This window comes from Leguminivora glycinivorella, chromosome 4 (assembly GCF_023078275.1).
Source record: "Leguminivora glycinivorella isolate SPB_JAAS2020 chromosome 4, LegGlyc_1.1, whole genome shotgun sequence".
Lineage (NCBI taxonomy): Eukaryota > Metazoa > Arthropoda > Insecta > Lepidoptera > Tortricidae > Leguminivora > Leguminivora glycinivorella.
In genome coordinates this window covers 1,732,757-1,749,504 of record NC_062974.1, presented here as the reverse complement: position 1 = coordinate 1,749,504, position 16,748 = coordinate 1,732,757, and the positions used below count along the sequence as shown (strand labels likewise).

At 37.2% G+C, this 16,748-nt stretch overlaps 1 protein-coding gene across 1 annotated transcript in view; it reads left to right on the top strand.

Annotated features, from left to right (window-relative positions):
- The window catches only part of LOC125225874 (protein eiger), a 121,102-nt gene extending 114,659 nt beyond the window's left edge, over positions 1–6,443 (top strand). Inside the window, exons 6-8 of the mRNA XM_048129751.1 lie at positions 233–314; positions 2,614–2,765; positions 4,661–6,443. Of these exons, the coding sequence (XP_047985708.1) occupies positions 233–314; positions 2,614–2,765; positions 4,661–4,948 (522 nt within the window). The 3' untranslated portion in view covers positions 4,949–6,443. The remainder of the gene's footprint in view (positions 1–232; positions 315–2,613; positions 2,766–4,660) is intronic.
- Positions 6,444–16,748: the final 10,305 nt, after the last annotated feature.

Sequence of the window (16,748 nt, the reverse complement as noted above, 5' to 3'; positions counted from 1 at the left end):
TTCCATTTTTTATTTTTGCACTTTGTTGGCGTGATTGATATACATATTGGTACCAAATTTCAGCTTTCTAGTACTAACGGTTACTGAGATTATCCGCGGACGGACGGACGGACGGACGGACGGACGGACGGACGGACGGACAGACAGACATGGCGAAACTATAAGGGTTCCTAGTTGACTACGGAACCCTAAAAAGCGACCATCTGTACTGAAAAATACTTATCGTTTGCAGGTGGGACGGCGGCCGTTCGTGGCGGCTCATTTTCACGGCAACACCAGCCATCTCAACCCGGAGGTGCACGAGCATTACAAAGGTACAGTATATGGAGCCACAGTATAATAATAGTTATATTTTAACGCCGAGTGTGGAATTAAAAAACGAGCAAGAGAAAGGATTCTATAGTTGAACCACGAGCGAAGCGAGTGGTTCGAGAATAGAATCCTGAAGTTCGACATGTTTCGATCCATTTTATCGACGAGTGAAGGCGGGGTCGCTTACTCTTGAAAAAGATCCTCGGAAATGGATCGAAGCATGTCGAACGTTATATCAATTTAACACGTGAGTAACGCTTAAAATATTTTTAAAGGCGCCATATTTGACATTTGCCTTGATTGGATAATGTGAAACGCTCTAACTGGGCCATTTTTTCAGTTTTTGCCCACTTTTTTTGTAACCTGGGTATTTTTTACGCGATTCATACTCAGAATCGCGAGCTCTTTCGATCCTGATAGGAGAAAAAAAATGTCCCAAGATTTCCATACATTTTTCAAACCTTCCATTCCGTTACCGCCATACAAAATGTATGAAAAAATGGTAACGGAATGGAAAAAAATATTGGTACACTTTTTTCTCCTATTAGGATTGAAAGAGCTCGCGATTCTGAGTGGAAACCACATAAAAATTTCCAAATCCAAAAAAAAGTGGGGGGACTTTGAAAAAAAAAGGCCGAACTGGTACATGCGAAAAAGTCGCGAATTGGACATTAGTATCAATTTTATTATACATAGTAATAATGAAAGAAATTTTCAAGCCATTTTCCTGCGGGATTCCTCAGAAAGTAGGTACTTCACCTTAAGCAAAATAATTACTTCTAGAGAAAAATAAGCAACAAGTAGGTATGTACTTTGTCTTATTTCGCAGTTAATTTAAACGTACTGAGATTGTTACAGAAAAATATTTTCTCGTACAATTTAAAAATAGCTCACAAACAAGCAAGTTGTTTGCAAAACAACCATTAGCGTAAAAGGGGAGGGGAGGGAGGTTGGGCCATTGTGGTAGGGTGGTTAGATATGCAAATCTTTATTCTGCTGGCATTGTCGTTTAAAAGGTCAGTTACGTTCCTAGTAGTTAGAATAACAATAGACTTCATCAGCAATTTATACTCTTGGAAAAATATTAGAAAAAGACGCGAAAATCTTTAATTTTACTTATATATTTACATTTTATTACGTTTTTGATCTAAATCAGTGTCAGAACTTAAATAGGCTAAGTCATATTTATACAAACATACAATTGTTGGTGAACTTTATATGAAAAGTTTTAATACTATAAAAACCGGCCAAGAGCATGTCGGGCCACGCTCAGTGTAGGGTTCCGTAGTTTTCCGTATTTTTCTCAAAAACTACTGAACCTATCAAGTTCAAAATAATTTTTCTAGAAAGTTTTTATAAAGTTCTACTTTTGTGATTTTTTTTATATTTTTTAAACATATGGTTCAAAAGTTAGAGGGGGGGGGGACGCACTTTTTTTTCCATTAGGAGCGATTATTTCCGAAAATATCAATATTATCAAGAAACGATCTTAGAAAACCCTTATTCATTTTTAAATACCTATCCAACAATATATCACACGTTGGGGTTGGAATGAAAAAAAAATCAGCCCCCACTTTACATGTAGGGGGGGTACCCTAATAAAACATTTTTTTCCATTTTTAATTTTTGCACTTTGTTGGCGTGATTGATATACATATTGGTACCAAATTTTAGCTTTCTATTGCTAACGGTTACTGAGATTATCCGCGGACGGACGGACGGACGGACAGACAGACATGGCGAAACTATAAGGGTTCCTAGTTGACTACGGAACCCTAAAAAAGGTACACTATTTGTGAAATCCCCATAGGAAAATGTTTAAACTCAAAATAATTAATAACTCTTAAAATTTCAGCCTAAATCAAATACTAAAAATCGCCATAATCCTGTTTTTTCACACTTCTTCGCCATTTCATTTTAATCCTTGAATATTAAATCATATTACTATTAAGTTTTTTTTAAATTATTTATTAAATACTAATAAATAATTAATAATAATTAAGTAACAAATATGATTTTGGATAGATACATATTGAGCCACGGGCCATCTAAGATATGATGCATATATATGTCACAGGGAAATGGCCAAAACAGAGATTTGATCAAATATATTACGGATATGATCAAATCATGTAGGATGTCAAAATGGCGAACCCATTTCATAATTTCTCTAGAAAATTTCAGTCATTTGACTAAATCCCTGACTCTGTTTAGTGAAATCACAAAATCGGCCAACAGCAGTTCTATGTACATACAGAATATGTAAAATAAGCGCCTAAAATATGTATATTTTAATTACAGGCAACGGCCTAGTCCGCGTAGCTCACGACGCCCCACACAACGTGTGGTACCCCGCCCCCTGGACGATGTCGTCCCCCCACCCACGCCCCACACTCACCAACAAGGGGCACGTGCACGTGAGAGACACGGGCGTGTACCTCGTCTATGTTCAGGTAAGCGTGTATCTATGACACCCCACCCCTGGACCATGTTGTCCACGGCCGTGCACTCAACAATAAGGGGCACGTGCATATGAGAGACAAGAGGCACGTGCATGTGAGAGCCCCCGACGTGTACCTCGTCTATGTTCAGGTAAGCATGTATCTACAGCACCCAGCCTATGGACCATGTTGTCCACGGCCGTGCACTCAACAACAAGGGACACGTGCACATGAGAAACACGGGCGTGTACCTCGTCTATGTTCAGGTAAGCGTGTATCAACAGCACCCTGCCTCTGGACCATGTTGTCCACGGCCGTGCACTCAACAACAAGGGGCACGTGCACGTGAGAGACACGGGCGTGTACCTCGTCTATGTTCAGGTAGGTAAGCGTGTATCTACATATCTACAACGTATATTTGGATGACATTCAGGTGAAAGTTTTGGCGTGTATGAGCAGCTGAGTGATGATAATTCTCTATAAAAAAATGATAACATATACGCAATTAGAATTACGCCTACCACCAAATTTTAGCAGTGTCAGATAATTATTCGGGAATAAAGTATTGGTATATACCAGCTTTTTCAGATATTTGTAATTTATTATACGTATTAGATGAAAAACACCTACAAATCTGGCACCTGACATCTAGGCATTTTCGCGAGAACAATCACCAGAAAATATTTTTTCTAACGTAGGTAAATTTTTTGTTTCTCCTACTCAGAATCACGAGCTCTTTCGAAATCTAGGAGAAAACACAACAGACAAAAAAATTATAAAAAATTTCTATTATTTTGCACACCTTTTTTAATCGCTGCTTGAAAAATAGAAACGAAGTGGAAAATTTTATTTGGACGCTTTTTTTAACTAGTAGGACCGAAAGGACTCGTGATTCTGAGTAGGAAAATCATTACTTAATTATTTTAGGAACAGTCAAGTGTAAAAATATGGGTGCGTACAACTTATCAAAAATATGTCCCATAGCACTTTATGTCGGCGGAATAAGGTCTCGGTACATATTTTTGAGCGGATAAAATCGATACGTATTTTTGCACTTGACTGAACAAAGATTTAGCAAAATTTTTCGCGAAAATGCCCATCTAGTTTATTTTCTAAATCCCTAAAGAAGCTAACTTTCGACAACAAGGCCAATAGAAACAAACTTCACGAAGCCTAGAACAAAACTAATTTGCAATAGTCTCGAGTTCCGTCCCCCGAGGCGTCTATATCGGATAACAAATTATCCGACGTAGGTATTCTGTTTTTATCCGGACTATCAATCATTCTTCTTCAAATAAATCGCTTTTGGCTTTATTCCACATCTACTCCATAAACTGTTTTGTAACCTAACCACAAAATTAAAATTTTTAAAAAAAAACCCCTGACAAACTACTATGTCACCGATTTCCATCAAACATGGCTGAGAACACTCCCGACTAAATCAGCTTTCATACAAAAAAACTAAATCTAATTCGGTTCATATCTTCATATCCTTTCGGGAGCTACGATACCACAGACAGACAGAGACACGTCAAAATAAGATCGTTTTCACATTATCCGATCCTATATCGGATGTCGGATTTCAATAGGAAAAATCCAAGATGGCGCCTATAATGTATGTGAAAACGCACTAAAACTACAACACTCCGTCGTTTTTGCGTCGGGGGTTAAAAATCAGCAGACTAATTATTCAAAACGTAAAGAAGTGTAGGCAATGTAGCAGTAATGACTTCAAATGTTGTCGACTTTTGATTCTTTAAATGTTTTATCTGGAAACTTTCTCTTTAAGCCTGAGTCTGTTCTGAAAGAGAAGATTCGTAAATCATTATTTTGTCTCTTTCCACACAGACCCAACCCATATCATAATCTGGAATTATCATAACTATAATACCGACTCTGTTCCACAGATCTACTACCTCGACACCCACGACATAATCTCCTGGGTGCTCCACCGGACCAACGCCGAGATCGAAGGCCGGGAGACGCTCCTCCAGTGCGCCCAGTCCTCCCACTCATCCGAACGCCTCGAAAAACCGAACTCCTGTTTCTCAGCCGCCGCTTTATTCTTAAAAGCTGGTGATAGACTCGCTGTCCGGAATACCGGTGGCGACAGACACTCGCTAATGGAACCGGAGAAGAGTTTCATCGGACTTATTAAACTGGCCGATGCTGAGGATCCCAATGAGGAGTTATAATTTATAAGTGTTTGTTAGGGCCGTTTTTTAATGTTTGCGGAAAATATTTGGTTGTGTTAAATATCTGAGTTAACTGTATTTGTATATATCATGCAGTAATCCGCGTGAGTTACAATTATTACTATGTCGATCCAAAGAATGCTATTGAGTATTGACCGATCAAAAGATGAAATGTAGGTAAGGTACAGCGGGGCAACACTCGACTGGGGAGCAATTGTAACTGATCCATTTTTTTCATTATTGCACTATAATGTTAAGTTATACATGTATCCACTGAACACGCCTGCCAATAACCGGTGGACACTCTATTTAATAATGCAAACATTGTAAAACATGGAAAAAATTGATCAGTTACGTTTGTCCCCCAGTCGCGATTTGCCCCGCTGTACCTTATAAGAATTTGTGTGCATTATGCACATTGGTTTTAAGGTCTGTAGGTACTTTTGCGCGATTCAGGTACATAATATATATTCACACACACGTAAGATCCAGTGCCACTCTTGGCAAATTAAGGAGTTAAAAGAAAACAAAAATTGTGATACAGTGACAGGTTGCCAGCTCATCGCCCACATCACAATGAATCCCATATCCCACAGTCGACTTCTACGTCACCCACGGCCCCCACAGGAGAAAAGGGGGTGACATTCTAAACACATCGACACACGGGGACGCGATTTAAGTGTACAAGATTTATATATTTAAAAAATATATTGTGTTAATTAGACAAACGAAATATTTTCTGCGAACAGTTATTTTAATGTTTAGTTAGTGTTAACTATATTTTGCATGTTGGCTATGCTAACTTAACCCGCCGGCCCGGATGTTTACAATAGTGATAATATAATTTACGTATAGTCAAACGAGTGCCATTATTATTTTTAGAGTACCCGTGATAGGACTGTCACATACGGATTCGTCAGATATAAATGTTGATGCGCCTCTGGTTACTAGCTAAATAATTCTAAAATCTATCTGCAATTTTGCTATGAAATTTCTCTGAGTCTCAATCTTTCCTGCGTGTTCACGGTACAAATGTGATAATCTTTGATTTTTTTTTTTTCAGTTTTAGCAGGAAGGCTTGTTTTAACCTTTTGAACGCTTTGCCTCCCGCTTTAAAATGCCTGCACACCAATACCTCTTGTAGTAAATAACGAATATAAACCTTATCTGTCAGCAGGACAATTCCTTTGACAGCGTCCGCCATAGCCACTTACCTTTGACATACCATACCTTACCTTACCTTACCTTACCTTACCTTACATACCTTTGACAGTATGTTCACAGTTTTTTAAATACCTAAAAATACAAGGTATCGCATTGTTACTTTCACCTTACTTACCATTTATGCGTTTTCATTAATATTGGCTCACCATAAATAAAAAGTACCAAGTAAGTAACCACCTATAATTTTGTTCTTCAATCTGGCCTTAAAAGGTTCACTTCTCCTGGATCTATCAAATTTGACGGCTCCGGTTTGTTTACACTTTCAACAGCCTTGTACAACGTATAGTTGTTATTGGCGTGGTGGGCACGACAAGGCACAACCACTTTAGTCATTCTTGGCGTTCAAAGGGTTAATGACAATGATATTCAGTGATCATTGACAGTAATTGGAGATCAATTCACATTCAGATTTTTGTTCAAAGTCCGTGTTCAAAAGGCACCAGTCTAGGTACAGATTTAATTATTGGGCCATTTTTTTTCAAAGTTGTCGACCCCACTTTTTTTTGGATTTGGAAATTTTTATGTGCTTTCTACTCAGAATCACGAGCTCTTTCTATTTAATAGGAGAAAAAAACGTGTCCCGAGGTTTTTTTCTCATTCCTTTACCATTTTTTCATACATTTTGTATGACGGTAACGGAATGGAAGGTTTGAAAAATGTATGGAAATCTTGGGACATTTTTTTCTCTCCTATCAGGATCGAAAGACCTCGCGATTCTGAGTATGAATCGCGTAACAAATACCCATGTTACAAAAAGCGGGGTGGACAACTTTGAAAAAAAGTGGCCCAAATAATGTTTTGACAGTCATGTTTCCGAATTATGATTCTCTTCTGCAGAACAAAAACTTATTCATATTAATTATATGTATGTTATTTACGTACATATAAGTCGTAACTATTCAATCAACGGCTTGCCTTGCCCTAGATTATATTTTTGTAGGTATATCTAAATGTGATTAATCATACGAGAAATCAAAAGATCTGTAATGCCATTGATATTATAAGTACTAACTTTTGATATACTTATTTGTAATTTATTTTATTGTAATACGTACGTAGCTAAGTTTATACCATTCGGTATAGTTATAAGGTGATACTGATAATGTCGTTATTGATGTTTTATAAATTGAAAGAATAAAAATAATTACACAAATTCGTTTTTTATTTGTTATATTAGAGAAATACTTACCTAAAGCAGTAACAGACGGGGATAGCGACTTCGGTTCTGTTTTGGAGGAAGAAATATGTAGTTATCACATTATTAAAGAAAATAACGAACACAACCGAATGAGTATAAATGATTTCATTCTAGTTCGGTTAAATTGAAAAAAGTTTCATGTTTTCTTTTACTCATCGGAATACATTTTCATTACGCTGGTATTAACAGTACGTCATTTTAAAAATATATATGACAGCACCTACGTCAAATTTTGTCAACCAAACTTCACAGGTTGTATGTAAACAATTACAATTTAATTTATTCATACATATATTCAGATACTTATTAATTGATTCTTACTTAGAAAAGAAAAAAGGGGAATGCGAGCGGGTATAGGTTTAGTGCTTCTAGTTCAAATTTTATTGTATGTATAAAAAAATGTCTCAATTTCATTAAAGATTTACTCTGTGCATACCACGAACACGTAACCGTAAGTTGAAAACAATAATAATTATAAAGTACCAGCGGACCGCAAGGCGGTATGGGAGAGCAAGCAGCTACACGGGCGGTTCTACAAGGCCCTCACGGGACCCGATGTAGACCTGCTCGCATCGGTGAACTGGTTACGATTTGGGGACCTCTTCGGAGAAACCGAGGGTTTTGCCTGTGCAATTGCCGACGAAGTTATGATGACGAACAACTACCGGAAATATATCCTGAAGGACGGTACGGTCGACATTTGTCGGGCATGCCGCCGTCCCGGAGAGTATCGTCCTCAGGCATATCATCTCCGGTTGTTCTCATCTAGCTAACGGTGAGTACTTGCACAGGCATAATCTCGTAGCCAGGATCATTCACCAGCAGTTTGCTCTTCAATACGGTCTTGTGGACCGCGAAGTACCGTACTACAAGTACATACCTGCGCCAGTTCTCGAAAATGGTCGTGCCACGCTCTATTGGGATCGATCTATTATCACTGACAGGACTATTGTAGCCAATAAGCCTGACATTGTCATAATAGATCGATCGCAACGCCGGGCCGTGCTCGTCGACATCACCATCCCCCATGATGAGAATCTCGTGAAAGCCGAGAAGGACAAGTCCAGTAAGTACCTAGACTTGGCTTACGAGATAACCGCGATGTGGGATGTTGATTCGACGATCATTGTCCCGATAGTCGTTTCAGCGAACGGTCTCATAGCGAAGAGTCTCGACCAACATCTAGAGAGACTCTCGCTAGGTGGTTGGATCAAGGGTCAGATGCAGAAGGCGGTGATCTTGGACACGGCGCGGATAGTCCGACGGTTCCTCTCTCTGCAGCCCTAACCACCGGCAGCTTGGGCCCTGCCCTGCTGCTGGCGGCACCCTAGGTTAGGTTTTTTATAATGTGTTTATATATTTTGTATTGTTTTGTAAGTGGTTTTGTATTTTACTTTTATAATCATATTATAAAATAGCCTAGCCTGAGATTTAAAATGAATAAAGAGAATTATAAAGTACCTAAATATATATTTAGAAAGTTAACGCTCGTTTTGAATGGCACTTCTCCACTCAACTAGACTAGACCAAATATTCATGGAACAGTCACCAGCATATATGACTATGAACGGCCGTGCAAAAATATCTAATTTTCTATAGGGGACCATAAGTATATGACGACATATTCTTATGAGCGGTGCCTCCTAGCACAAGTTATTTTGTAAATAACTTAAAAGGAGACACCAGCCACTGTATTAATTGTACTTTTTTGAACAAATAAATAATTTTTGATTTTTTTGATTTTTTGATATTCCCGGCGTAAATTTGTGATGCTCCGTGACCGGCAAAAACATCGTCTCTCTTTCTAGCGTCTCGCGAGCGTAGCGTCGGGCCAACTGTATGGAAAAAGACGCCGCGTAGGCGCGGCTTAGCCATACAGTTGGCCCGACGCTACGATTGCTAGACGGCAGATGTGGGGAGTGTCCTTATCCGCAGAAATATCTGATCGGGTAGCTTAAAAATATTTGATTCCTTATAAATAAAAATCTAAATTACACTCTCACTCGCATAAATATCTATCCATTGTTAAAGCAAATATATATCTTACGGGCTAGAAATCATTAATATGTAATTAAAGTGCAATAACAAACCCTACCTTAGTTGCCTTAGAGCGGTAAATTGTATGAGGTGATTTGACATCAGACTCACGAAACACGTGCAGTATTGTCAGTGCATATGTCTGTCTCATCTGTTGTTAAACTATGACAAGTAAACTTATTACAAATCTGATATCAGAAGCCTTTTTACAAGCTTTTATTCAACTTGCCTTGTTAGTATATCTTAGTTTGGGCCAAAACGTAGAAGCTAAATTTGACCCGCTTTCCGATTTGCGATTGAGCTGAAATTTTGCACACTTATGTAAATCACGTGACAATGCAATATTCTGGTATCATGGAGGTGATCTGATGATGGAGCAGAAAGGTGGTCAGAGGAACTCTGTTATGAAACGTCGTATCCCCATTGAGTAAGGGGTATTTAGAAACATCTCGGAGAGCAATAGATGATTTTTGAAAGAAAGGTACAGTCGGCTAAGGTAAAGCCTGTGCCAAAAATGATTTTTTTGCAAAAAAACTTATTATAAATTGGGAGGTGAATTTTTATATTATCTCTACATATCTTTAAGAAGAAAAACCGGCCAAGAGCGCATCGGACCACGGTCAGTGTAGGGTTCCGTTCCGTAGTTTCCGACATTTTACATATTGACAATTTAATAAATACCGTAATTTGGGGTGAATAGGGTTCCCGGGGTATATAATGCTATTATATTTAAATAATATATTTTATGATTTATGTAAATAATATATTTACAGACATGAAAATGTCTGTCAAAGTAGGCATTCAAATTTATTGGATTTTTTACTCATTTTAACTTCATTTTTGTGTGAAATTTTGCTAAGAATTTGTTCATTATCCTTTTGAATGTAGTGTATACCTACACTTCTAAAGTTTATGTTTAACAGAAAATCATAAGACATATTTTCATTTTTATAATGGTTTTCATGAAGAAAGCGATGCAACTGTGTTGGGGAACTTTTACGGGATGAACAAATATCCGCGGCCTGAGGGGTGAATAGGATCAATAATGGGGGGAAACGGGTCGCAAAGGGGGTGAATAGGTTTACGAAGGGGGTGATTAGGGTCGGAAGAGGGGTGAATTGGGATGTGTAGTCAATGGTTGTCAAATTGTATAAAAGTAAAGTGATGCTTTTATGAATGACCTCTCTGTATATGGACGCAATTTATACGTCAATGTATTGCTTCGTAGTTAGACTAGATACAATAAATTAACATTTAGAAATGTTAATCACACTTCTGTCAACCACAAGTCAACGTTTCTACTTAAGTCCACAAAAATCACCCATGGTTGCTATAATATAAACGGATTACTTTAAAATAAAAATCATAAGTATGAACCTATACATCTAGGGAAGAAATAAAATTATTTTATTGAATAATTTTTGATTTGTTATTTTCAAGTTTATATAAATTCTCAATTCGCTCAAAGGTTGGAAGAGATCCCTTATAGGTATAAGTTCGCCTTTGTACACCATAACTACATATACTGTATTTTTATGTCCTAACTTGTCTTATGTACAATAAAGTGTTCACATACATACAAACATAAATTGAAATAGATATCATACACGAAAGAAAAAACGACAAGGCCCACTGGTGGCCGAGCCGGGAATCGAACCCGGGTCTTCAGCTTACGCAGCTAACGCCATTACCACTAGGCCACCCGCCCGCCGTGTGGTACCCGACGAAATTTCTCTAGTGTATGTTATCTCTGATAGGCACATTTTGACCACCTCGTATATGAATCTTTAAGGCCCTTTTGCACCAACCACTTAACTCAGGGTTAGTGGGCTATCAACTGTCAAATTCCATGTAAAATGGTGGGTTAACCCTCAGGTTAACCCTCCATATTCGTTGGTGCAAGTGGCAGAGGATTAGGGTATAGCGAGAGAGATGGCGGGTTCGATTCCAGGCTCAGCCACCAGGAGGCCTTGTCGTTCTTACTTTCGTGCGTGATATCTATTTCAATGCATAAGTATGAAAACGGTTATGACTTTATTTTCAAGTAAGTAATTTTTGCTGATAAACTTTTTTTTCGGCATTCAATTTTGTAAGGTATGCTCCCAGCCGAAGATCAGCGCTGATGAAGAGGCACCAAAGAAAACACGTCCGTTCCATACAAGATTTATTAGCAGAGAGCGAAAATATAACCTACCCACAATCAATCGGCGCCTAATTACTAAACTACCCACATTTGTCACAAAATTATTTCAAAAATACTTAAGTCATTATCAGTTTGCCGTTAATATTTGTGGGATATTAAATTGGACCAGGAGTGATATTTAAAAAAAACTATACATTTATAACCTTTTGAATTTTGGAATTCGGTTAAAAAATCCGGCCAAATGAGAATCTATTTTCGCACAATTGTAAAACTAAATTATCTTTACTAGTTACCTCCAAAATACTAAATGAAATGACATCTATTGCGACTTAAGTAGTTTGCATAAATTAGTAACCCCATTCACCTAGAGATCGCGCTGTACTTTGGGCTACTTAGTACATCGTTTTCTGAAGATTTTGGATTCATGGGGTCGGAACGGGTATGAACTAACTTAATTTGTGGTGAATAGGGCCAAAACCGACTTTTGAACGTCGATAGCAGTTTTTTTATATGTGCCATGCTAATTTTTTACACAAAAAATCTTCCAGCGGTGTGAACTTCGGGTTGTCTTTGAAAATATGTCGTTTTATTTAGTAATTTTCGCTCACCCTAACGTTGGGGTGAATAGGGTCGGGAAGGTGGTGAATAGAGAAAAGTGCTAGGGTTGATTTTTTTGGATTACGAACAAAACCTGACCTGTCACGAGCATATTATATTTATTTTATCAAAAAATAAGGAACTAATATGTTATGAGTAGTCGGTAATGTATTAATAAAATAAATTTATCGAAATCTAGACATATGATAACCCTAAACCAACCTTTATAGTTATATGGTGCTCTGACGCAGTGAACAAGTATGGTCGTGGGCAGTGCGGATAACGTGTCAAAATATAAGCATAGTTTGTTGCTATTTTTCATGTTTAAATAACTTCTTAACTAACGTAGTGGGTATTAAAGTAAAAGGTTCTCAGTGAATATTAGCTTGCCAGACATGTGTTTAGCTATACCATTGTATTGAGTGTTGTATCATAAAGTCAAACTAGGCATTTATTACTAATTATTTACTATGTGGGGTGTCTTTGATCACTTGCATGGGGTAACATTGACCATAATGACACATAGTTGATTATTGTCTGATTATGTCACGGTACTTGTTGAGACTGATAATTTGATCTCTTCTTGTGATAAATATTGAAACAATTGCAAATAAAGGTGGTTTTTCGAAGATGGTAATTTTTATTTTTAATCAAAGTAACCCCAAAATAGCGTTAAAGAGTTGTAATATTTGACTCTGCGAACCGTTTTTTATCTTTTCTTGATATAAAATACTTTTGTAAGGGATTACATTCGATTACCATTAAAAAATACATAGGGTAGCAAAGTAACCCCAATGTCAGTTTAAGTTTGATAACATCGTTTTTTTTGTGTACATTATTTTGTTACCTTTCTAGATTTTTAGCAGGAAAAGACTAAAAAAGTTGATGGTCCCATTTTTTTCTTTCTTTGTTACGTTACATTGACCAATTATGGAATTTATACTTCTCTAACTTCTACATTTAATGGGTAAAAATACCCATTAAATGTAGAAGCTAGAGAAGTTTAAATTCCCAAATTGGTCAATGTAACCCCAGTTTACGGCAGACACCGTGAACCTTTTCTAATAATTCTCTTTTTATTTGAAAGAAAAAATCGTTACGATACTAAAATATGCAATCTGAGATAAAAATGCTTTTCATATAGTTACAAACTTAGTTCAGAATTTTTTTCTGTAAAACTTTTATAAATTGTTCTGTTCTACCTATCAAGTTCAAAATAATTTTCCTAGAAAGTCTTAATAAAGTTCTGCTTTTGAGATTTTTTCATATTTGAGAAAACAGCCCTTATTGCCTGAAATACGGCGACATTGATATTTGCTTTTTCGTATTTTGATGGTATTTTGACTGCACTGTTGTATTTTTTGCCATGCTAATTTGAACCTTATCTCTGAGCGATGTTTTTTAATTTTCAGTCACGTCACAGATGTTTATGACATAACATCTAGGTATTTAGCCATTTAAAAGAAACTACAAGTGGCTTTACAGACGTGGCGACTGCAACTGGTACAGGGCCTAAGCCATAATTTAAAATTATATTGTGATTTTTATATGTATTTGTGTTTTATTTAATGCTAAGTATGAGTTTCAACATTTTCAACTCAAGAAACTGAAATTAAGAGAAGAGACTAGGAAATTGGGTAAGATCAAGAGTCTGATGCAGATAGCGATGGCGGTATTGGATATGATAAGATATGCGTCGATATTCCCTGTCTTCCTTTGGGTCTCTGACTTGACTGCTGCTAGCTGTACTCTATTCATTAGGTTTTTATTTTATACACATGCTTTATTTTTGTATAAACTAAATGATAAAAAAACCTAACGACCAAAAAGAATAAAGAAAATATCTGATAGTCTTTAATACAACCCGCATATACGTAATGCACAGCTCAGGCCTCTGAAGACCTGCAGGGCAATCATGGTCGCGCGATAAATGATAAAACATCGGGCCGTCCCTATCGCACTTACAAATAAAGCGATAGGGCTGATGTTTTATCATTTAGCACGCGACCATAATTGTTTGCCTGGAGGTATCGGCCTTCACACACGTCTTTGAAAAATGTTTGCGGGGATAGGCGGGCTGACGATTTTTAATCTAAGTATAGAAAAGTAACGCAAAATGAAGTGCAAAGTAATTTGAAATACACCTAGGTAAACAATCAACTGAGTAAGGAACGTTATCTACATATTTAGGTAAATTAAAGTCACATGAGACATGGACAGAGAAGGAAAGCTAGATGACGCGTATTTTTTCTCTGTCTTCTTGTATGCTACCTTTTTTACAGTTTTAATTTCTCAAAGGAGGTCAGTAGTTGACTACAAACTCAAAATAACACTCTTGAAAAAAATTAAGGGTCACTGACCTTTCACAGTAAATTGAGGTAGTGTGAGTGAAGGGTGTTTGTGTGTGTAATGGGGTAATTTGACAGATTCTGAAAATTCTCCCTGCTCTACCCCCTCTTAAGAAATAGGCACGATTCTAAGTATGAAGATTTTAAATACATACAATGAGAGAAAAAACAAACAGTTTTCATGTTCGTTCAACAAGTTTTTTGGTTAAAATAGCGCCTACGTGCTCTTTGGTTCAAACAACAAGCTACTTGTCATTTGAATCGGCAATATATCTGAATCAACAAGTCGATTTTATAAAAACAACCTGAAACATATTGTTTTAAACATACGTTTGGCTGATTCAAACGGATAAACCGCAACAAGTTGAACTTGTTAAATTCACAATGCAAATTTCTCTCAGTGTACTAATATAAATGGGAAAGTGTGTGTGTCTGTTTGTCCGACTCTTCACGGCAAAATTGACGTGATTTTTTAAGTGGAAATAGTTGAACGGATGGAGAGTGACATAGGCTACTTTTTGTCTCTTTCTAACGCGAGCGAAGCCGCGGGTAAAAACTAGTCCTATATAAATTATTCTTGTATCTCGATAGATAACAATCAATGGCGTTTGTCAGTCTCAAGCGTTTGCCAAGCACCAAGCACGTTCGTTTTTATTCACAGTGAGCTTACTCGTAACATCAAACGTTCGAATCTTACAATGCTAAAAGCCCAAAATACTAAACATGAAATTTTATTTATGAAACATCAAAAGAAAAGAACATTCTAATATCATTGAATAACAATGCCAAGCTCCTTATAAAACGAGAGAGAAATGTTTTTGGCAAAAAGTTGAGTAATAAGTTATTTTATAAGGTAGGTACATACTAGCTTTTGCTCACGGCTTCGCTGGCGTCAAATTCGAAAATTGCGGAATGCTCCATACGAACTTCCAACCCCTATTTTAGGGAATTGGGGGGTTAGAAAGAGACAAAAAGAAGCCTATGCCACTCTCCATCCATCCAGCTATCTATACTTAAGACGCTACGGGAGCGAAAATGCTAAAATCGAAAGGAGCCCCCCGTTCAATTTGGGAATTTCAGTTAAATATACTAGTGTTATTAACTAGATTTATCGAAAAAAAAATGTCCATTAAGAACAACTCAGTTAAAAGATATTGCGAAAAAATCTTTAAAATCTAGGTTCCGCTCTGTTTCCTCCTACAAAACTTATTTAAACGGAACGAAATTTGAGAATCTGAATAACAATGAAATAGTCTGTGTCGGACTCGGACCGTTTAGATTTTTTGGCTAATTGTTACCGATCTTGAGTATCACACCTTTTTTTGAGCCATATTGAAAAAAACCGTTTTTAGAAATTTTTGATTGGCTCTAGCGTCTTTTAAAATAAAAATAACAAAAAATCAAAACGTTCCGACACAGATAAAAATTATAATAATCTGTGTTGAAAAAATCAATGCTCTATCTTCAAAAACCAGGGAGGAAATAGTTGAGATCGTTTGTACTTATAGAGAATTGACCTGTATCGTATCGTCTTAAAAATCACGTCATTCATCGCTCCGTTTTGCCGTGGAAGAAGACGGACAAACAAACAGACACACACACTTTCCCATTTATAATATTAGTATGAATTTTTATTTTGCTGCTCAGACACGTATTAGGCATGTCTGCCTACATATGTCATGTTTATGTACCGGAGCATGCAAAGTATATATGTGTGGTACAAGTATTAAGAGAAAGTGGGTAAATACCATGAATGCTCTGTGATCACCAGAATTAGACACGGCAAACATGCAGAATATCGAAAAAAGTTAGGTTAGGAGGAAAACGCTACGAAACCTGTAGATATCTATCTCTATCGCGCTTGCGTATTGGCGCGACAGAGCCAGCGGCGTATCGCTTTCGTTTGGCGTCGGAGAAATGCCATTCTGCTACGGGGCCTGAAGTATAGTTTTTCAAGTAGGTAATTAAAGCGCAACATATAGGTCGATCTAACCATCAAGCTCGGGTTAACCCTCCATATTCGGTGGCGCAAGTGACCCTTAATTAATTACTGTGGTTAATTAATAGACAACGAATTCGTGTTATTGCCATGCCAGGTTGCTAACCCATCGCCCTCACAACAATTAAACCCTGAATCGACTTCTATGAAACCCACGGGGGATGGTGAAATATGGGGTGACAATTGAGGCACCTCGGACAAATAATAAGATAGATTACAATCAATAATAGTACAAGTGAGGCTCTCAATATTTG